General features: G+C 49.8%; 1 protein-coding gene across 31 annotated transcripts in view; it reads right to left on the minus strand.

Moving 5' to 3' along the window:
* Window positions 1-23,105, minus strand: part of Kcnma1 (potassium calcium-activated channel subfamily M alpha 1) — a 736,611-nt gene that overhangs the window by 525,976 nt on the left and 187,530 nt on the right. For all 31 annotated transcript variants that reach the window (XR_010044028.1, XM_063238715.1, XM_063238714.1 and 28 more), the window contains exon 2: window positions 7,003-7,164. Coding sequence is in view for 30 of the 31 variants with exons in the window: in XM_063238715.1 (XP_063094785.1) it covers window positions 7,003-7,164 (162 nt within the window). In the remaining variant the exon portion in view is untranslated. The remainder of the gene's footprint in view (window positions 1-7,002; window positions 7,165-23,105) is intronic.

Here is a 23,105-nt window from a genome sequence, read left to right on the forward strand (position 1 = left end):
ATGCTGGAGAATCTGTCTTCTGGGCCCCTCACCCCCGCGGACTGGATTCAGCTGGCAAAGGCGTGTCTGCCCTCGGGCAGTTACCTGGATTGGCGAGCCTGGTACGCAGAGTTCTCTGCAGAGCAGGCTGAGAGAAACGCCAATCGGGGAAACCGGGGGTGGAACAAAGAAATGCTTATGGGAGAAGGTCGGCACGCTGATGACCAGACCCAGTTCCCCGGCGCTGTCTATGAACAAATCAATGCCATAGGGCTCCGCGCCTGGAAACAGGTAAGTGGTGCCGGAACTGCCTCCTTGTGTCTTTCAAAAATAATTCAGGGTACCACAGAGCCATTTGTTGACTTTGTGGCCCGAATGCAAGATGCTGCCGATAAGATATTTCCTGATCCGGGAGTGGCTCAACCGCTGGTAAGACAGCTGATTTTTGAGCAATGTACAAAGGAGTGCAAGGCAGCGATAGCTCCTCATAAGAACAAGGACCTCAACGCCTGGATTAGGATATACAGAGAGATAGGGGGGCCGCTCTCCAACTCGGGAGTGGCTGCTCTCCTGGCCGCGGCTGTACAGCAGAGGGGACCTCGCGGGTTAGAAGGGGAATGTAAGGCTAAAGGGTGTTTTGCCTGCGGGGAGCCAGGACACATTAAACGTCATTGCCCAAACAATGCAGATGCTAGGCCTCGCCCTAGGAATGAAGAACCATATGTTTGTGGGCGATGCAAAAAGGGATCACACAAAGCTGAGGAGTGTAGGTCGGTCTTTGATGCTCAGGGCAACCGTATTTGTGGACGAGATGCTACAGAGCCAAAAAACGGCCAGAGGGGGCCCCCTTCACAGGCGGGCCCCCGCCCCAGAGACAGGACAGCTCAGGGTGGCAGCCTTCAACAAGGGCCACCCCTGGGTCAGCAGGTGTGGACCTCAGTGTCGCCTCCAGACTTATACAGAAGGTCACCATTAGGACGGATGGCGTTAGGACCCTAAATGACATGCAAAAGCTATTGGGAGACATTAATTGGATTAGGCCATATTTACATATACCAAATTCAGATCTCAAACCCCTGTTCGACCTTCTGAAGGGAGACCCAGATATAGCCTCCCACAGGAGGCTCACTCCTGAGACAAGAGCTGCCTTACAGAGAGTAAAAAAAGCCTTAGGTGGGGCTACCTTACACAGAATTAAACCAGGGCGACCCTTTGATGTCTGTTTGCTACAGACTAGTCTACAGCCTACAGCGGTGATTTGGCAAAAAGGACCACTACTGTGGATACACCCTAAGGTCTCACCTGCAAAAGTCATAAAACATTACCCGGAGACAGTCGCTTCATTGGCCCTTGAAGCGCATGATAGAGCTGTCCAACATTTTGGCTCAGGACCACAAGCCATCCGAGTACCCTATACCGCCAGCCAGATCAAGACCCTGGCTGCCTGCATAGATACCTGGGCCATTCTGAGATGTGTTTTCCATGGGGATATAAACAATCAATACCCTAAAGACCCTATCTTGTCATTTGTCACTCAGCACCCTATAATTTTTCCAAAGGTTACTGCCTCTGAGCCATTAGTCCCAGCAACTACAATATACACAGATGGCTCCAAGACGGGGATAGGTGCCTATGTGATCCTAGGCAAGCCCCCGGTTACCATACAATTTAAACCAGATCAGCCTCAGGTGGTAGAACTGCAGATCGTTAAAATGATTCTTGAACGGTTCTCAGAAGCCATTAACATTGTCTCCGATTCTAGATATGTGGTCAATGCTATGCAAGTGCTTGAGACTGCCAGTTTAATTAGATCCACTTCCACAGTGGCTGGACTGTTCCTGTCTATCCAGACATTGCTTCAGAACAGACACCATAAGGTCTTCACCACCCACATAAGAGCACATACATCCCTGCCAGGGCCCATGGCACAGGGGAATGCGGCTGCTGACACTGCCACTCGCCCGTTATGGATTTTTACCTTACTAACACCAATCGAGCGAGCCCGTGCCTTCCATGATAAATTTCATGTTAATGCCAGGACACTAGCAAACCATTTCCATGTTTCTAGAGCAGATGCACGAGATATCGTGCGACTATGTGACTCCTGTGCCACATACAAACCTGCCATACCGATGGGAGTAAACCCTCGAGGTTTGATCCCTGGTGATGTTTGGCAGATAGACATCACACATATACAGGAGTTTGAGACTCTTAAATATGTTCATGTTTCCACAGACACCTGTTCTCACGTCATATTCGCAACAGCAGAAACAGGTGAAAAAGTGTCTAATGTGATCAATCATTGCCTGGCAGCTTGGGCCGCATGGGGCAAACCAAAAATATTAAAAACTGATAATAGACCAGCCTATATAGGCAAAGCCTTCAATGAGTTCTGCAAAATGATGGAGGTTCAATTAAAACATGGTATCCCATACAATCCCCAAGGTCAAGGAATCATTGAGAGGGCTCATAGAAGCCTCAAAGAAATTTTACAAAAACAAAAAGGGGGAGTAGGCCAAGGCCTGGCCCCAAAGGCACGATTATCCATGGCACTATTCACACACAATTTTTTAAATTTAAATAATGATAATCGCTCCCCAGCTGTGGAGCACTGCAACCCTTCCCCCAACCATAAAGGGTGGGTGAAGTGGAAAGATGTCCTGACAGGACAATGGATGGGCCCGGATCCAGTGGTCAGCTGGAACCGAGGCGCGGTTTGTGTTTTCCCACAGGAACCGGGACGAGAACCACTGTGGATACCGGAGAGACTGACACGGGCAACAAAGCCCTCGACTGAAGATCAGACCTGCCCTACTAGAGATCCATCACAGACCAACCAATAAGATGAATAGAAATAGCGGTAGCCCGAAATGGACAAGAAGATCCTCAGGCATATGCATGGCTTGCTCAATTGGCCCACGACCGAGTCTAGATATGGCGGGCATCCCTCATTCTCCTCCATAAGGTGACAATACACAGCAGGGTAGGTGAGTCAATGACGGGTAAGAGCGTGCCTCCCCAGCACGACTCGACCTAAGCCAGGCCCTACCCCATCCTGCACGTAAGCCGCTGGACTGTTAGATGCTGCCCAGGTCTAAATTTCTCTCCGAGGGGATTTCTTTACGGAGAGGAAATGAGTGCAAGCTTGTGTGCATCCAGGTTCCGTCCAGTTTGTGCCTGGCCCTAAAAAAAGGACGAGGGCCTCAGGGCCTTGGCAGACCATGGCATGGCCAACCAGGGTCTAAGCCAAGGACCTACGGTGGGCCTACACATAGGGCATAAGCCTCTGCACCCAGTCCAGGAAGGGCTACGATGCGCACATTCATAAAAAATAAAATAGGGGGAGATGTTGGGAGCCGCGTCTGTGATAGCTCGCCTTGCGCGGCGGACGTGCGGCCTGTGGTAAAGAGCAAAGCCTGAGGTAGATTACCCCTCCCATCGAATATGTTAGTTTCCTGCTTACCGCGTAAACAACCCGCTCAACAATATAGTCTGCCTGGCAACTGATGATGTTAGCCAATCAGCTTGCCTTGCTTACTTTAACATGATTGGACACTGTACCCGTATATATACCGGTGCCACCCCTGGGCGGAAGAAAAAGCCAGGTAGAAGCCCGGAAGTAGAAGCCCAAAAGGAGCCGCGGAGAGCGGACCGGTAAAGGCTTTGGGGCAGACTGAAGCACAAAAGGAGCCGTGGGGAGCGGACCAGAGGAGGCTTCGGCTGGGAGCGATCCCAGGGCAGGCTGTACGGAGAAGGAAAATAAAAAGAAAAGGTTGTCCACTACCAGACTTTGTCGTGTGTCCTTCCTGCCGGCCGGGAGCGGACATCGACACTACGCCACTGCCCAGAAAGCAGAGACCCTGTTCCCTGTGCAGAGGGGCCGGTCCTATCTAAGGGGCCCCAGCAGCCCCAGCAAGACTTCCTGGAGGAGCCTCAGCATACCCAAGCCTCCCTGCATAGCTGATTCCATACCCAAAGGTTAAGAGAGTCAGCCGCAGGGGCCTCAGGACCCACTTGGCTCCAAGGTGGTAATGTCTCAACCAAAGGGAAGGCTGTAGCTTGGAAAAGAAAAGGCACCATCTTCAGCTAGGAAACTGTGGCACAAATAAACACTAGGCTGGCAGGACGGAGTCTGTGGACCCCAAGTTGACTCTGTCAGTTGAAACTGATACTTTTTTGTAACTCATGGTCCTTACAGTGCTATGGTTCTGTCCCCTACAGAAGAGGGGTTCCCAGATCACACATGCTTGCTTCCTTTGTGAAGTCCTGGAGCACAACAGGGTACAGAAGGTGTGGAGCAACCACAGAGACAGGGACACTGCCCTTCAAACCAAGGGTGCCATGTGTGGGGATGTGCCTGGTTCCCTAGAGGCTCGGGACAATGTGACTGACAGGTGGGGAGGTCATGACAAGGTGGTTGTTTGCACAAAAGTATCCACAGCCACCCACCCACCTCTGTGACTCAGTGACTCAGGCCTTTCTCTACACAGCCCCAGCAGCCACCCTTTCTTGCATTGTCACTGAGAGCATAACGTACTTGTCTCAGGACCTCCAAGCTCCTGCCTACCCCACCGAGCCTTCGTTCACCCACCGGCTCCTTCTGCGTAACAGCCGATCATGGTACCTCATCCTCCAATCTCCCTGTCCTGAAAACTCAGCCCAAATTCTTCAGCTTGGCCTTGACACCCAACAAGCTGTCAGGTTGTCTCTTCGTCTTTCTTGTTCTCAGTGTCTCCCTGTCTGTGGCCCTGGGTCACTGGGTGCTCCGCTCCTACAGTGTCCCGTAGTCCTCTCTTCTCCCGCTGCTCACTCACCTAGGAAGGAGCCTCCCTTTCAACTTTCAAGATCCTAACTCACCTCCCAATCCGTAACTCACAAGCTTTTTGTCTTATTAGGTACACACAGTTCCTGGCCTACCAAGCAGTCCCACTTTTGCTCTCAAATTCTATTTTGTAGTGTCCTCCGGATCATCAAGTGTGTGCTCTGTGCACCCAGAAGTGGACACCCACCTCCTCCTACAACCTCCTTATCACAAATGGATGTTCTGATGTCTTCCTACCTGTATGCCTGCGCTCTCTTTCAAGAACATCCGTATGTGGTACAATCAATCACACCAAGCTCAGTTTTTGTTTTTTACAGCACAGTGAAGAACACTTGGCCCAGAGTTGGTGCTCTGTATCTCCTGGCTGATGCTGATGAAGATAACTGAAGTTGTCTACGGCAGCCACACGCTCTGAAGTGTCACTTCTGGGCAACCAAGCTGTCACCTGCCATTAGGTGTCCACTAGGATCACCGTGTGTAGAACACATGACTTCCATTCTGGATACCCAAATCCAGAATCCAGCCTCTTTATGTCCCCAGTCAGGAATCCACTGACACTCAAGCAAGGAAGAACAATGGAGACTTTACCAAAGAATCAGAAGGGAAGAGGGATGATGGTTGTCACACAGCACAGCCAACAGCAAGCCACGGGAAAGTCCTCACTGGACACAGTCTCCCCTGAGTCACACAGTCACACCTAATGTTATGCCACTTTTATGCAGAAGTGACCTCATCAGTTTTTCTCTCCTCCTCCAAAACCCCAACTTTCCATTTCCCCTCTTTCTATTTTGCTTTCAGTTTATATCCACTAGGACTTTGTAGCCAGACTCCTCAGAAGAGTCAGCTCCTAATGGATCCCTCGGTTCCAGGGTCCGTCCCCCTGGAAGGCAGCCTGACCTGCATCTTTGCTTCCCCAAGCAGGGCCTTACTCCATCCGCAGACAATATGAGCTGTTTACGCCAAACACCACACAGAATTCTCCTCACTCTCATATGTGAAATTTTCTCCACCTCCTTCCTTCTACAGTCAGCTCCTGGCTGAGTTTCTGCTGAGAATTGTTGAGGTAAAAACATCTATTTTCCAGAGTCTCTGCTTGATCCCTGACCACCCAGCCATTGGGAGGCCCCTGGTCATCGGAAGACCCAGATGACTCCTGCGTGGTCCTTGCAGCAGGCCTCGGAAGGGCAGCCCATGCAAAAGAGCTTCTAGAGTCACAGCGAGAAGTCACCTGGATGCCTCTTTCTTCACAAGAAGGGCCCAAGTCCTAGCAGCCTCAAGTAAACCAACAGGCAGGGCTGCCATGGGGCTGTGGGAGTTGCCCATTTGTGGCAGGGACATGGATCCTGGCAGGTGTGACCAGGACTCCATGTACCCAAGGGTTCATGAGTCTTTGCACTGAAAAAGCATGTCCTGGGTACTGCTCAGTCCCAAGCCTGTCCCATCCATTGTCTTGTTCCAAACCAGGGGCTCATGAGGCTAGTCAGTGAAGCCAAGCTCAGTCCAAATACATCAGAGAAAATAACAAAATCCATCCAGAAGAGGCAGTATGAGCCTCAGTCGCAGATGGCCCAGGTGACATCTCAGCAGAAATAAGGGCACCTGAGCAAGGCTTGGACCCAGGACTTTGCAGCCATGGAAGATGCTGATGGCTTCAGCACCACTATGACAAGGAGCACCCACCAGGGCAGGACTCAGCTCACACAGTGCAGACAGGATGCTGCCCAAAGAGGGGACCTCTGCCTGGCCACCAGAGAACAGCAGTGACATTCCAGAATAGCATCAAACACATGCACAGAGAACACCTGGATCTCAGGGGTGAGAGGCCCTTAGCAGGTTCTAGTAGATGTTTCCTTGGTCTCCTTTGCTCCACCACAGTCCAGCTCTGTCCTGTATGTGTGCGTGTGCATGTATGTGTATGTGTGTTTGTGTGTTGGCATCAATCCTGCTGATAGGGAAAGCTAGGAATACATTCCCTGTAGCTCACAGTCTGGGCCCTCAGCGTCTCTAACCACCAGCATAGATTTGCCAAGGAATCCTGCACTGCTCAAACCCCAGGCACAGCACTTGCTGCTCAGCCGTGCTCCAGCAGTAGCCTGAAGACACAGAACCGCACACCCCGTGGGGAACCACTCTGCACACACACACACACATGTGCGTGCCACACACACACCTGCTCATGCACTCAGGGGCCGGGGACTCACCAGGACTCTGCCAGTCAGCGTCTGGGCAGATATCATCACACCTGCCCAGTCCTTCACGGAGGTCATCCAGCCGACCTCGGCTGCCACCGCCTCCTCCTTCTCGTCCACTGGCTTGAGAGTGCCGTCTGCCTGGCTCGAGCCATTGTTGATCTTCTGGGCCTCCTGGCAACAGAGAAGACCAGAGTTGAGACCTAAAGATCAACTGGATTTAAAGAACACCCCTACCCACCAAGGATCCAAGCCTGAAGAGGTCCCCGGCAGAGGCGGAAATAAGTTGAAACATACACAGGAAGGCAGGAAGGTGGGCTACAGCTTTGACATTTTTGTTAATTGTTAAAGATGGATAACATTTTCTTCCCATTTTAGAGAAAAAGTTTTCGAGTTCAGGAGGAAAAGCAAATTGTTTACTGTCACCAAGTGGTTAGGAGGGGGGAATGATGGTCCCATGTTGGTTCCAACAATTAAAAACTGCTCAATTAATCCATCCGGTCTATCCTTGGGCAATGATTGGACCAAGGATGATCACGTTACCCCCACAAGATTCAAGCCTGGCACATTTGCTTCAGAGAGCAAAAAAATTAATTCTTCCCAGAAAACAAACCCATCACAGAGGAAAGAAGTGACAGAGCATTGGTGATATCAATTGAACTCCTGGATTCAACTGTGCCTGAAATCCACAATAGATCTTTTTAGTTCCAAAAGGTGATAAATTTCCTTTCTTAGCTGACTCTATTGGGTAACACTCACGGGGCCTTACATTGCACATCTGTGCACCCAATGAGCCCTCTGACTGGAATACCCTTCCCCACCCACAGAGGCTCTTGGCTTACCCCCTTATGTCTCTGACCTTGTTAATACAGTCTTCCCTGGCTGCCCTCTACAAGTGCAACGCTGCCCTCCCAACAGCACTTTTTTTTGCTTTATTTCTTCCGCAGCACTTCAAACCTCTAAGACACTCAGTAACCCACTTATTTATTTCATTTCCTGCATGACTCCGCCACTGCTGGGGCGAACAGTATCCCCGCATGCAGCTGATTCAATGAACACTGTAGAGGAACTCCAAAGGGTTCTGAGTGTTAGCCTGACATTAGCTACAGAGCCTGGGCAGACGGCGCCAGGAGAAATTCAGGACACCCAGCTAAATTTGACTTTCAGAAAAACAATGACTTATTCTAGTGTGAGCACATTCCAAATATTTCCCGGTGCCTACTTACGCTGAAAACATAATTATTTATTTAGATGTAAATTTCACTGGCCTCACTGTCTACTATCAACTGTGATTTTACTGCAGGTGAGGATGGGTGGAAAGATGCCAGAAAATTATGCTCATGGTTTAAAATCTGAGAATTCATTTCCAAAGCAAACCCACACTGGGGTCTGTTATGCCTTGGAGTGAATAGAGAAATGGAAAGGGAAAACCTTGGTGTGCAGGGTAGGGATGGGGCAGGTGAGGACAGACAGGCATAGGAGGCCGGTGCTTCAGACACACGGCTCAGGGCGGGCCTCAGGGCTGGGCCAGGCCAGGGAGGAAGCTGCTCCTGATGCCTGTTGCTCTGCCTCTGGCCACCCTGCCCTGGGGAGGCTGGGGACAAGAGAAGCTGCACCTGTAGCGAGGATGTGAATATTTTCTTCCCGAGTGTGCTGAGCTCCGTACAGCTAAAACAATTCAGTGCATTCCGAGAGGGGAAGCCACACGGTAGGCATGGCAGGACCTCCTGCAGAAGGGTGTGTCACCTGCTGCCCAAGCCTCCCAAGTCAGCTTGTCTTGGTCTCAGCATCTCAACCACCTGAGACTCTTAAAAGGTGAGTCTCCAGGGAGAGGTACAGACCCTGATCCAAGAGGAATCCTGATAACCAAACCAGCAGGTTCCCAGGGAAAATCTACCCCTCCTGCCACTGTGAGAGTTCCCAACAAGATGGGGACAACATTGCCTCCTCTCAGGCATTATCTGCAGCTCTGCTCAGTGCCCAGGCATTGCCCATCTGTGGACCTGGGTGCCTCATTGGGCACCTTCAGCTACTGCCCCTGACCCTCAGTGGGAAGCCCTCAAATGGGACACGGATCTTAACCCCCAGCACCCTCTTGGCCTCTTTTTTTCTCCCAAGAACACTTGCTTTGTTCAGAAGTGGACCATGGGGGAAGACCAGGGGAAGGAGAAGACCACCGAACCAACAGCTCCTGTGTCCTCAGCAATGTTTGCCAGGGACACTTTTGAACTGGTCCCCAGGTGCCACCAGGGAACCTGGACAATAAGCTCCCTGCTCCTAGAGGCTCAGGATCCACATGGCAGTCCACAGAGGAGAAAAACGAACATGGGAAAGGTTGGGAGGCAGGAGTGCCCTGCAGCCAACTGGTTTTAATGCATCAGTAACTCACTGCAGAAGAGGTATATGGCAGATAATACTATTTTGCCAGCCCTCTTACCTATTGTTTTACAAGGCATTCATTATTTTAATTACTTTATGATAGGCAAGGAAAAACACAGACTAAAAGGAGATAATGCCCTTGTTATTATTTGCTTACACTAGATGTTGTGAACGTAATTACCATGTGGAGGAGGCAGGGCTGGGGAGGAGCTGGGGAGCAGAGCAGGAGCCGCACAGAGCCCACAGCCAGCTGCCTGGCTAGTCCAGGACCCTCTACCTGGAAGAAGGCAGCCCCTGTCCCCCACTGACCCCTCAGGACAGAGCACCCTTTGGCAGATTTCATAATCGCATGCACCAGAGGAAAAGGTACAGCCCTGGAAGGGTGAAGTGACCTTGCTGGGGGACACACAGGAGGTAAAGGTGGCTGAGGCAGAGCCTGCTCAAATAGTGACGACCACCTTTATTAACCAGAACTAACAAAACAATGAAACACTGCCTGGGTGTTTACTGAAACCTTAGAATAATCCGAGTGGAATTAGCCCCACTTTACAGGTCGTGTAACCAAGAGCAGGTGTCTCAGAGCATAGCAAGGAGTCTGAGAGCTCAGGCTGCAGGCATGGAGTCCACCAGGGCTCAGGCCTGTGGGTGCTGACAAGCTGGCTCGCGTAGGTGTATTGACTCAGGTGTGCAAAGTGGGGGGAAGCATGTGCATCCTGGTGGGACAGGTGGCTTCCAGAGTGTCAGGTAATGCTGCATGGCTTCCACGGTGGGGCCCTGGGAGGGCCTCTGGCTCACAGTGAACCCGAGTAAGGAACTGTAGAGCAGAGGGTGAGCAGAGTCCCTCTCAAGGTTGCTGCCCAGCTCTAGGGTGGGGATCTGGTCCCCAGGGCCGCAGTGTTCAGAGGTGAGGCCTTCAGGAGGCGCCTGGCTCATGAGCGCTCCAACCTCATGAATGGATTAATCCATGCATGGAGTCAGAGCTTAATGGACTGTTGGGAGGTAGAGGCCGGGCCTGTTAGGAGGGAGTGGGTAATTGGGGGCGCACCCTACAAGACTATGTCTTGTCTCCAGCCCCTTCCCCCTACTCCTTCTTTTTCTTTCTCCTGCCTAGCATGAGTTGGGCTGCTTTTCTTCATTACACGTGATGTTCTGTCTCCCCATAACCCAGGAACATCACAGGCAGCTGTCCGTGGACTTAAACTTCTGAAACCATGAACCAAAAGAAACCCTTGCTCCTTTTATGCTGATTTCCTCACGTATTTCATCACAGTGACAGAAAACAAACTCACTTTCCAACTTTGCAGACATGCCAGCAAGGACTGTGTGACCCCAACCAGGACTGGTAGGGAGAGATTCCTATATTCATGGGCCCAAATCAAGAGAGAAAGTAACCCAAGTCTGGGTGCAGCCTTTCGGGGCAGACCTGGACCAGTTATTTCATTCCTAGAAGGCTCTTTGTTCTCTAAACAGGGGTGAGTTCTACCTGTCCACCCACTGGATTCCTGCAAGAACCCTAATCTTACAGCACAGAACTTTCTAGAAGTACTAACTGCTTCTTAAAAAGAGGAGTAAGCAGTGTCACTGTCCTTTGGTTCTGTGCAGGAAACAGGGTGCTCTGGAGATGAGCCCCTTGCCCCAAAGCTAGAGGTCTCACAGAATGTGGGGCTCAGCACTCAGATCCTCACCCACCCAGCTACGACTTGCAGGACTTGTTATCCCAGGTACGCACAGGGCCAGGTACCCAATGACCCTGTGCTGGGCACTCTCTCTGCAAGGATGAACCACTGCCACACCTGCTCTCATCTGATCTGTCCACTCACAGTGGCCCGAACACCTGTTCAGAGTAAGGTGCCACCATCACCCCAGATACCACACCTGTTCAGTGTCTCTCTCATGGGTAAGGAGTAAGCAGGGCCAGCCTGGAGGGGGATTCTAGAGTCTCTCCCCTGCTACCTGGTGAGGGCTGCCCCAGAAGCTCACTATCTGTCCCAGGTTTAATGACATTTGGGTTCTGGGACACTCACTCCCAGCCAGATGTGGGAAGTTGTGTCCCTCCAGGAGGAAGACTACACTCATGTAAATGCATGTCACCTTTCTATTGCTTTTCCTCCCACTAAGAGGACAATCAGTCCTCCCACAGTCCCACTCCTTCCTGTCAACCTATGAGCTATGCTCCCTTTTGCCCCTCCAGTCACCCTGAGGTCCTGGTGCACCCAGACCACTCCAGGCCCATCTGGAGGCCGTTAGCGCAAACTGCTTCCTGAGTCCCAGGCATCCTCACAGCTGCTTCCTCAACCCTCTGGCCTTTGTTTAAACCCTCACCTTATCCAAGAGCCCCTGCCAGGTCACCCTATTGGAAATGCCACCCTACGCCACCCCAGTCGCTCCATACCCAGGCTGTCTTCTTAAGAGCACTTAAACCACCCTCAGATCTCAATCTAGGAAGTTCCAGGAGGACAAGAAATTTTGTTGGTTTGGTTCAAGGCTATACGTTCAACAATGAGACTTTATGATCTCAGAGTCAATACTTGACTCATCTTGATGGAAGGCAGGAGGAAAGAGGGAAACAGAGAGGAAGTCCAGCTGCAAGAAACGTACTTGTTAGCATGCACAATATCTAGACTAAATATTTTTAATAAATAGTAACCATGATGGCTTCCATTTCTCACAACAATTCTACAAGGGAGGTGCTGAGCTCCCATCTGACAGATGGGAGGCTAAGCAGCTGGCCCAGGAAGACACGGTTAGAGTTTAAACCCAGTGGCTGTTACAGAAAGGGATGTGTACCTGTCCTGCCATCCTCCCAGGAGCACAATGAGGAGCAGATGGGAAAAGCGGCGTGGAAGGATTACTGGCTGCTGCACGATTCCTGTGAAAGCTCTGTCACCGTCACAAACACTCAGTTCATCCCACTTCTGGGCACTCTGTGCCACGGGGACCCTTCATCAAGGCCCATGTGCCTTGGGAGGGCAGGTGAATGAAGGACAGAGGAACATGGCTCCTTTCTCCACTAAGAAGAAGCCTGGAACCAGAATCATCCTTCAAGGCGCAGAGCATCGAATCAGAAATAAATGTGGCTGCCTGACAGGCTGCGAAGCCCTCCTGCTAGGAGCTAAAGTGTGCTGTGCAGAGGCCACCACAGGAGGGGATCCGCTCCCTCCTTCACCCTTGCATCCCCACAACACTCAGCACCTGGATGCTGGGCTCTCCACAGGCAGCTCTGGCTGAGCTCTGCAGAGCTGGAGGTACCTGGGAGGGAGCTGAGTACTGAGCAGAGAAGGGAGAGGCCAGGCTGGCAGGGGAACAGCTCTCTTCTTCCGTCTGAGGCTAGAGAAGGGCCAGGAAGCATCTCCCATCCTGCGCTGGACCCTCTGCTAAAGTCACTGAGTATTCCCAGAATGCCCTAGCCCAGAGGGCTGGGGGAGAAGAAAGGCCAGGGAAGGCCCATTCGATGCTCAGGTTTTCCAGATCCTCGCCAACGAGCTATTACCCACGAATGTTACCCACTCCATCCCCCAAGAGCCCTCCTTTGCAACTGCACTGCCTTCCCCTGGCAGCCGGGCACAAAGCAGAAGAACTTTCTCTCCTGCCAGGAGGATGGAACAGGGTGAAGAGTTCTGGACTTGAAGCTGAAAGGCCAAAGAACCAGGCTGTGTGACCTCAGCCAATCCTGTAATCTCTCTGTTCAGGATCCTCATTCGGGAAACGGGAGGAAGCAGGGAATTAAACCCACAGTTTTCTGTTCCAGGGAGCTCAGCCTTCGGTGCAGCGCCACAAGAGGCCACGAAGAGATGACAGAAGCAAAACCCAGTCCCCTGAAACTCGAGCACCTGCACCAACAGTTTCCCCGTGAAGGGTTAGTCTATACTACATCTGAGTGGAGGCTTTTGGTGAGGTAGGGGGTGTTATAGCTCATGGGTAAAACTCTGTAGGCCTGTTTCAGCTTTATTTCCTGATATTGATGACAGCCTGAGGCACAGTATAGCCTAAGATCCAGAAATGTCTGGATTTCACCACCATATAAACCCTTCGGGCTTCCAGCACCACTCTACAGACCCCTCTCCTGGTGCCCTTGCCTCAGGGTCTCCCAGGACTAAATGCTGGGGAGAGGTTTTCCAGCCTCCCCCATCCCTGCTGGCTAGATGGAGAGGAAAGTCCCGGTCGCCCCTCTCACTTCCTGGGCGGGTGGCCGGCCATGGGCATCCTCCCAGGTACCAATAATCCTGTATATTAGGGGATTAGGCAGATTACCTAAAGCAGCTCAAGCAAATAAAGCATAATGTGGGTACCGCCGGCTGGGATTTTCATAGTGAGAGTTCTGTGAATGGAGGAGAAAGGAGGAGGTGGTCACCCAGAGACTCTGAGGCAAGAGGAAAAGGACAAAAGAGAGCAGGTCCTTCCCAGAGCTGGTGGGACAGGTGGTAGAGGCCCTTGAGTCCTTGGGAAGTTCTGTTACCCAACCCCTCCCTGGCTGGGCCAGTCTACTGGCATACCCGCTGCCCCTTGAGCCCTCTGCCATCCGCCCCCGGAGACCAGGCATGGGCAGGTATTAAGGGGTAAGCTCATCCGGCAGCTCCTGTGCTTGCTCACTGTGGGCCACACCCCCAGGGACGGAGATGCACTGTCCAGATTCAAAAGCTGGAATATGCCCCAGTGCTCTGCATGCTGGAAGGCCACCGGAGTGCACCAGGTGTCTCTGCTGCTCCTAAGCAGCTTCGCTGTCCAGGAAGCTTTGAGCGGCCGCTTTCCAGGTAGGATGAGCAGCTTCTTTCTTGGAAGAACCTTGGGCTCAGTGTGCAGCTGCTTGCTGAAGTCTTTGTGGGAGAGGAAGCTGACAGCAGAGAAAGGCCAGGTGACCTTTAGCAAGTCCTCAGCGTCTCTGCACCTCGGGTTTCCTTGTCTCAGAGTATAAACACTCCCCATGGGCCTGTCCAGCTCTGAACCTGCCTGGCCTTGAGCCCTGCACTGTGCATGCCAGTGTCTCTAAGACCCTGGGCACATCCATCAATGCCATTTCCCTGGCCTGGGTGATGCTCAGGGAAGATGGAGACCTTCCTGCTCTTCTGAGAGTCCTCTCTGAGTTTCACCCCTGTCTTCTGAAGACCAAGAGTATGATGAGTCCTCAAGAAGTCCATGATTTCCCTTATCCATGAGCCATATTCTCCATTTGTTTTTTAGCATCAACTTATTAAATCCCCACAATAAGCCTGCAACCTGGGAATATCATGAGGATTAGGGACCATGGATTGTTTTCCCCATCTCAGAAGTGGCAGGGTTAAAATTGAACTCTGTTTTAAGTCTAGGGGTCACGCTTTTCTTCCTATTCCATGCTGCCTAGGAGAGGCAAAATGTACCTGCTTTTCCTGCACACACAGAGATCTTCTTACAAAAGGCTGTTTGTTACTGCTGTGGAAACAATTCTCATATGCTAAATGGTTCTAAATAACAAAGGTCTATAGTAAGCCAGGCTAAATTTAGTTATAATGAGTTATATATGGAAACAAAATGAGGGAAATGGCCTCGGAGAAAGAGGTCCCACATTTTCAAAATAATGACCTCTTTCTCCTCCATTCAATTTAATAAAATGGGACAATAAAGTAACAGTCCTGAATTCACTGTCAGAGATGCGCAGATTTGGAAGTGGGTTAGCAAAATCCTCAGCCATGACTCCTGGGGCACTGTTAGGCCAGGGCCAGGACAGCCTGCTCATCTGCCTGGTGCCACAGAGTGATCTGCCCTGCCCCAGGGGAGTAACTCAGAACTGCCCGCGGGAGAAAACATCACAAGGATTCCATCAGAAAACAAAATCTACATGTGATTTCCAGTCAAGGGATAACTTGCAATCATACTCTGCAGGTCTAGGGTGAAGGGGAGACAGCAGGAGGCATGGGAGGGCTGAGCATCATTGTGTGACCGTCCTGGGCATAACTTCCTATTTAGCCACTACTTAGCTCTGCAGCCCTGGAAACATTGCCCACCTCATCTTGGCCTTGATTTCCTCTTTGGCAACACAGGCTTAAAAATACAGTGCCTTCCTTAGCTGGTACTTGTAAGGCATACTCACGATGATGAAAAGATCACCATGAAGGGTCCATGAATTGCTGTCATCTGTCAGCTTAGTCCCAGCCCCTGGGCACTGCCCTGCCTGCCAGAATGTCAGACTCCATAGGTAGAAAATCTGATTACTGTTCATGTCACCAAAGTAGAGGTGAAATTTAATCTAGTCAAGAGAGACTGGGATATGGATCAGTGAAACATAAGAAATACCATGTCCATGTGTTCGTGAAAAACATAGAAATTGCCATGCCACAGTCTAGTCAAATTTTATGACTAAGTTAGCAAAAGGACAAATCATATTAAAAGAGGACATGAATGTGGTTCAGGAACAACTGAATGTCACTGAACAACAGGCATCCAGGAAGCGTGGAGGGATTTGCTCATCTGGTCAGTGAGGCGACAGGTTCCTGGTGTCCTGCACTGTTCCAGCTCATGACAGCTGATGTACCCTGACCTCAGAGAGAATTCACTTCATGAGGGACAGAGAAGGGTCAAGAGAGGAAAGGAGAGAAGTAAAGGAGCCCTGAGCACCTGAGGACAAGGAAGGTCAAGCTTGTGAGTCTACTACAATGGGTCCTGCAGGTTGGCTGACATGTCCCATGGGCTCCTGGGACCCACACAGGTCACAGGGCAGTGTTGCTCCCTGATGTACTCTGAATGGGAAGACAGCAGCATGGTGACATATGTGTAAGCCTATGAAAGCCACCGCTCTCCCCTGGGAGGAAGTATCCTTCCCTCTGACATTATGTCATCGCTGCTTTGTTGGGTATTAACATGCCCTTTGAATGAAATGACAGTGATGGCAGAGCTGGCATTTGACAGTTTCTTTTTAAGCCTTAGCTTGTCAAAAGAAAAAGCTGGCAGTCCTGTGATAGTCTGGTTTTTAAAGTTTAATTGAAAGTCCCAGAAAAAGTCTAGAAATCACTCACCTAGCCCAAAGACCTATTCCACAGATTGGAAAATTAAGGCCTCAAAATGCCACCCACCCAGTGGCCAGGTCTCTTATGTGGTGTGCAGGCTGTGTCTATCATACTGGGCAGGGCCAGGCATGGTCCTCAGGGGCCCAGAAGTCATGAAGCCTGGTTCCAATGGCGGGAAAAAAGAACGCATCATTCTCAAAACTCAGGGCCACACCAAAAAGCCTTGAATTCCTAACATCTTCCACCTTCCATCACTACCCAAGCCACCATCCGTGAAACACCGGCAGAGAGAATTCACCAGTGGACAGAGGTAGGATGAATGGCTGGTGGGCGAATATCCTCCTCTAATTACACACAGAAGCAATGTGGGGAAGAAGAACAATCGAACTTCTCATGAACAATCTAAGTCACTTCCCAGTGCCTCAAACAAACAGACCATCACCACCGCCTGAGCCTGCTGCTGGCATCCTCACAGCTCTCCCTGCTGCCTGCATCTCAGATGCCCACAGTTCCCCTCCGGCAATCACCTCCTGGGCACACACTCCATGAGGGCAGGGTTTTTGCTCAGTGTGTTCACTCTGCAGCCTCCAAACCTAGAACATCATCGCTAGCAGTATAGACACTTAGCGTGCACTGAAAGAATAATCCAGAGTATTCTGTGTTTTGTTGCTCTGTCCTGCTGTTTTCAGTCTTTGCTCATATCTTTTGGACTCTCAAAATCCTACCAAGTTCACGCTGTCTAAAGCACAGGACTCAAAGCACTCGAGTGCTGGTCTCCAAAGCTACCAGCTCAGGCCTGACCTCTGCCTATCACACATGTCACAGTTCAGATGTGACTTGGTCCACTTGGCCTCCCCACATTTGTGCAGCCATTGCCACTCCTGGGATGCCCTCCACGTTGTACATATCCTTCCTCAGCATCCCTAGTAACATTCCAGGAGCCCCTTGAGTCCCCTTAGCCACACAGCCCCAAACTCTTCCTGTCTCACCTCTGGTGCCCAAATCTTCTGTCTCAACATTGGGGCAGGCAGGAGCTGGCTACCTTAACTGCCTTTCTATCTGTGCACCTCCTGTTGCCCCAATTAGCCTAGAAGCTCCTTGAAGGCAAGATTTAACTTTTTTTATATCCAAAGTGTTTGGACTGGGACAATGTGATTATCAGGTAAGTACCTACTAAGTCACAACCCTGCTCCCTAGACACTGACAAAGAGAGCGCTGTGCCCATGGTGTAACAGCTGGTTAAATGAGGCCAATTTCAATGACTTGCATCTTAACCAAGGCTAGCCTCCCAGGGGCCACATTTTCAAATACAGACCCCAACTCCGAAGCAAGATCAGAAGAAGTCATGGGGCTTCTGAGAGGCGCAGGCCTCACCAGGCACATCCGTCAAAATAAGATGAATGTTCTTGTTTACAAAAGGAGTTGTCCTGTTCCAGGAAAATTTCCATCATGATTTAGGACCTCATCCAGTAGGTGCCTATAGACCTCACAAACCGAACGTTTTTCGGCCTCTTCCATTTGCTGAACTTGGATGGGTTTGGCACTGTCATAATTAGGTCATTGCGTTGCTTTTCCCGCCATGTAACACGACCCCATTTGGGGAGCCAAGGCTTAATAAGACACAGGGACTTTGGAGGGAGAAAGATGCCCAGCTCACCAGACACACACCGGCAGCTAGGACCCACCCCTCCATGCAAAGCACCCTGCAGCGCAGCCAGAGGGTGGTGCCAGGCTTACACTCCAGAAGCCAAAGTGTTTCACTCCCTGGACTCTTGTGGCCACCCATCCTGTGTGGGAAAGATCAGATGCCTATGCTCCAGGGTTCCCGCACACCCCAGCCTGCATCTAGGTTTCCAGCACTGCGAGCCACACACCAGAGAGTCTGGACCAGCTGCTAACGGAAAGCAAAAACAGTAATGTAACAGCCAGAAGAGAGGTTCGGGTGATTCTTCTTTTTCCTTCTTCATCCCTGACGGGAGTGTGGAATGGCAAGCACTCCAGCGCTGTGAAACCTCAGCTCTCTCTCTGGCACCACACAGCACATCAATCTCCGGCAAGGCCTGGGACCCCTCCAGCCCCAGACATCGCAAGAGGCTCAGCAGCTCTGAGAACCGTTCTTTCTCCAGGAAGGCTTTTCCAAAATTATATCAGGTTTCCTTCTAACCCCTGTTTGTCAGCGAGAGACTCTTTTGCCTAACATGGTTGAAGAATGTCTCAGAAACTGATGTGATTCAGCCTGGCCTCGGATGAGGTTTTCCACCCATACGGAGCACACCGACTGTCTGGGAACGTGGGCTCGTGACACCCGAGGAGCCCACGCCCTCTTCCCCATCTCCAGACCTTGGTTAAGAGGACATGTTTGACAAGTGGCAGGCTCAGCCCACTGATGAAGCCAGAGACATACTACCACGAGAGCCAACAGGAGGCCTGAAGGTCTTGCCCACGCATTTGCATATACGAGCCACCTTCCTGAACTTCGCTCCCTGCCCCGCCAATTCTCTGAACATGTGAATATGGTTGCAGTGCACCCAGGAGAAATCACTGAAGAGCTACAGGGAGAAGACAGAGCAGAACCCTCCAGTCTTCTGATCCCATGGGATTTGCCTTCGTCTCATTCCCATTCAGACTGGTCACCTTCGAAAACTACAGACTGCAACCAAAAGGGAACCAAGCAATTGTTAGAAAAGGCAGTCTGCAAAACTGCCTGTCACTGAGTGTCTGGGTTACTCATGAATTATTACCAAACAGTTCTTAGTTCTGCCACATTCCCTCTTGAAGACCCACACCTTGTCCATACACAGAGAAATAAACTCACCCTGATTTCTGGCTCCCAGGTGGGCTTGGAATGGAAGCTTGAAAACTCAAAAGTCTCTTCCTATAATGATTTCACAGCTTCAAGAAGGAAACAGCCCTGCAGGCCAGCGGCCCAGCTGGGTACTGTGGTCATCACCTGTGCCAGTACCCCGGGAGCTCCTGTTTCTATAGCAGTGTCAGTCCTGCCCCCGAAGCCGCTCCACTGTGTAGGCAGCTGCTGAAGAAAAGGCAGGCTGTCACCTGAATCCCAACAATCTGTTTTCCTTCTCCTTCCACAGCTAGCTTCCTAACTAGGAGCCAGCCAGGCAGGGATAGTTGTCACTAAGATGTCTCAGTCTTAAGACATCAAAAGTGAGACGTTAGCTCTTATAGTTGGAATCTAAAGTGCCTCCCCACAAAGGTTCACTATGTTGATGGTCTGGTTGCTGGTGGGCTTTTGGAAATGAACTGGACTATGAAGACTGTAGCTTTGTCAAGTGGGTTAATCTACTGATGATGACATTAATGGGATGTGATAGAAACAGGATGTAGGGCCCAACTGAAATAGATGTGACAATGGAGATACATCTGGTTTGCTGTCCCCTCCACCACTTCCCGGCTGCCATGATGCCAGTGTCTTTGCACCACCACACCCTCCCCTTCTACCATCATTGCCCCACTTCAGGCCCACAGGAATGGCATGAGCTGGAATGACCATGGACTGGACCTCTGAAACCATGAGCTAGAAGAAGTACTTTTGCCCATTCCTCTGACCATCTCAAGTATTTTGTCACAGCAACAGAAAGCTGACTAATACATTAGCCAATGGATAGGAACTCAGGGGGAAACTTCTGGGAGTACCTTCAATACTACCCTCTCTTGGTACCATGGGGGATTGGCTCCAGGAGCTCCACTCTTGTGGATACTAAAACCCGGCAATGCTCAAGCCCTGTTATGGTTTGACTTCCAATGGATCATGTATCAGACGTGTGGTCCCAGTGTGGCAGTACTGAAGTGGAGGACCTTTAACAGATGGGGATCAGTGGACGGTGGTTAGGTAATGGGGGTCACCACTGTCAGAAAGGATTAATGCTGGTCCTGTGGAATACATTAGTTCTCAAAAGAGTGAGCTGCTGTAAAAAGATTAGAGAGCTGGTGAGTTGGCACATAATTGTAATCCCAGTTTTCTGGGAGGTTGAGGCAGGAGGACTGGGAGTTCAAGCTCAGCCTGGACACCTCAACAACTTAGCAGGACCTAATCTTAAAATAGAAAAATTTTTAAAAGCTAAAGATACAGCTCTGTGAAAAGGCACTGGGTTTAATTCTCAGTACCAGGAAAAAATAAAAATAAAATAATCTAGTACCTAAATCCCTCCCTGGATTGCTCTCTTGGCATATGTTCTCTTCAAATGTCACATGTGACCACCCCAATTCCCTCCATCACATTTGGACACAGTCAGAGAACATGCTCACCAGAGCTGACAGATGCTGGCACCATGCTCTTAAATTTCCAGAACCATGAGTTGAATAAACCTCTTTGTTTTCTAAAGTGTGCAGCCACTGGTATTTTATTACAGAGTATAAAATGGCCTAATTCTTATACAATATGATACATTGTTTTAAATCATCTCTAGGTAACTTACAATACCTAATTAAATGTAAATGCTATATAAATAGTTGTTACATTGTATTATTCAGGGAATAATGACAAGAAAATAGTTCATACATGTTTAGTTATAGACAGTATTTTTCCCTTAAGGCCAACTATATTCTATTTTTTTTTTTTTACCAAATTGGTAACTACATAAATTTTCTCATAATTAGTTTTTGTAATTTCAAAATATTCTTTTTTGTGTATCTGATTCATTTCACTATTTTTAAAAAAGACTTTTAAAAATTACTCAGCCAAAGTGCTCTTAGGGGACCCATCACTACTGGTAGCATTTATTAAATTTCTTCTTGCCAGGATGGAAGCCTCAGACTGCAAATAACCCTGTGTCACAGCCCCAAATAGCAGGACCAGATGAGAAAACACCAGTGAAAGGCATTGGTCCCAGGGCACAGTTAGGGACCAGGACACCAGCCAGAAGGGAAACTGGAAAGATCAAAGGTGATTAGGAATAGTCATAGAATCAATAGGAAAGAACCTCCAGACGACTCGTGGGACTTGTGCCTCACACTAAAGGCTGTGCCTATAGACAAGGTCATGAATGGAGGATGTGATTCATTGTTTGCCCCCTCCTGTGGAGATGGAGAGAAGAGGCAGGCTGGGCCCTGCACATGCATCTGGGAAGCAGCAAGCCTTCTGTCACCTTGAATCCATTCCTGGGATTACTCAGGACCTCAACCCAGCTTTGGATTAAGGTTACAATGAGAAGGAATCAGCTGTTTGGGTCATATTCCCAAACCAGGGAGTGTGTCACAGGATCACCTCTCACCAGGCCCACATCCTCCAGCCCTCCCCTGCACCCACCTCTTCCTGTCACAAGCCCGTCATTCAGCTCACTCTGGGCTAACTACTGCCCTCTCCTTTAGGACACCATTTAAAGGCTGCCTCCACCACAAAGCCTCTCCAGATCTCTGAATTAGAAGTGATGCCTCCCACTGTGTCTGCTCCATGCTGCCTCTCTGTCTGCTCAAACATGTCACTCCCTTATGAGCCATGCTTATATCTGAGTCCTGCATCATCTTCCCCAACTAAGAACCTTGAGGTGAGGCCCCAGGGCTCAGCAATGCTTATACTTCACACACTCTAGACAGGAGCCTAATGCACAGGTAGTGGGTGCACAATAAGAAGCCAGTGTTCACTAACAAATCAAGGCCAAGAACACAGATTCAGTGAGCAGGAAACACAGTCTTAGGTCATCAAGGAGCGTGTAGGGCCCAGCAAGAGAAAGGGTCGGCAATCCCAGCATCCTCCCATCTCAAATTCATCCCATCCTCTCGACGTGACTGACCACTTAGCTACAGGATTATTTACACCTGCTCTGCCCTTGCTCCACACTTTCTGCTCATCTTTTTCTAGAGAGCCTTTTCCCACTCACCTCCAACCAACTTCATCCCCACAATCACCATCATCGTTCAATAAAACCTTCTGATCATATATTCCCTGTAGTCCTCCTTTATAGCACTCAGGACACTTGCGAATATGTGGTCCATGCCTGTGTTAGTCAGCTTTCTGATACTGTGACAAAATAACTGACAAAATCTTTAAAAAGAGAAAAGGTTTATTCTGGCTGATGGTTTCAAAAGTTTTAATTCATGTTGCTTTTGGCTGTGTCAGCACATGTTTATATCATGAAAACCAGAAAGCAGAGAGATAGGATCAGGGCAGGGCCCCAATACTCCCTTCAAGGAAAATCACATTTTCCTCCACTAAGTCCCAACTCCTAAACACTCCACCATTCCCAATAGTACCACAGGCTGGAACCAAGAGTTCAAAACATGGGCGTTTGGAGGATATTTAAGGTCTTTATCATAGCAGGGCCTCTCACCAGACCAGCGTCAGCAAATTGTTTCTGTCCAAGGAAACATTGTATTTTATATTAGTGCATTGTAAGTTCTCTCTTACAACTACTCAATTCTGTTGCTATGGGGCAAAAGTGGCCATTGGCAACATAGAAACAAAAAAAGCCAGGCATGGTGGTGCACGCCTGTAACCCCAACAGTTTTGGGAGTCTGAGACAGGAGAATAGCAAGTTCAAGGTCAGCAGGGGTTACATAAGTCACTCAGCAAGATCCTGTCTCAAAGTAAAACATAAAAAAGTCTGGGGATACAGCTCAGTGTGAAGGTGCTGGATTCAATCCCTAGGATTAAAAAAAAATAGTACAGTGGAGCTTAAATAAAATTGTGTTTATGGAGACTGAAATTTGAATCTCATCTCATATAAACTTCACTTTCTATGTTCAACTCATTTCATAATTATTCTCTCAATTCTCTTAATACATAAAAAGCCATTCTCAGCT

Source organism: Cavia porcellus, unplaced genomic scaffold (genome assembly GCF_034190915.1).
Source record: "Cavia porcellus strain 051 isolate PalLab524CR breed Dunkin Hartley unplaced genomic scaffold, mCavPor4.1 scaffold_28, whole genome shotgun sequence".
Classification (NCBI taxonomy): Eukaryota; Metazoa; Chordata; class Mammalia; order Rodentia; family Caviidae; genus Cavia; species Cavia porcellus.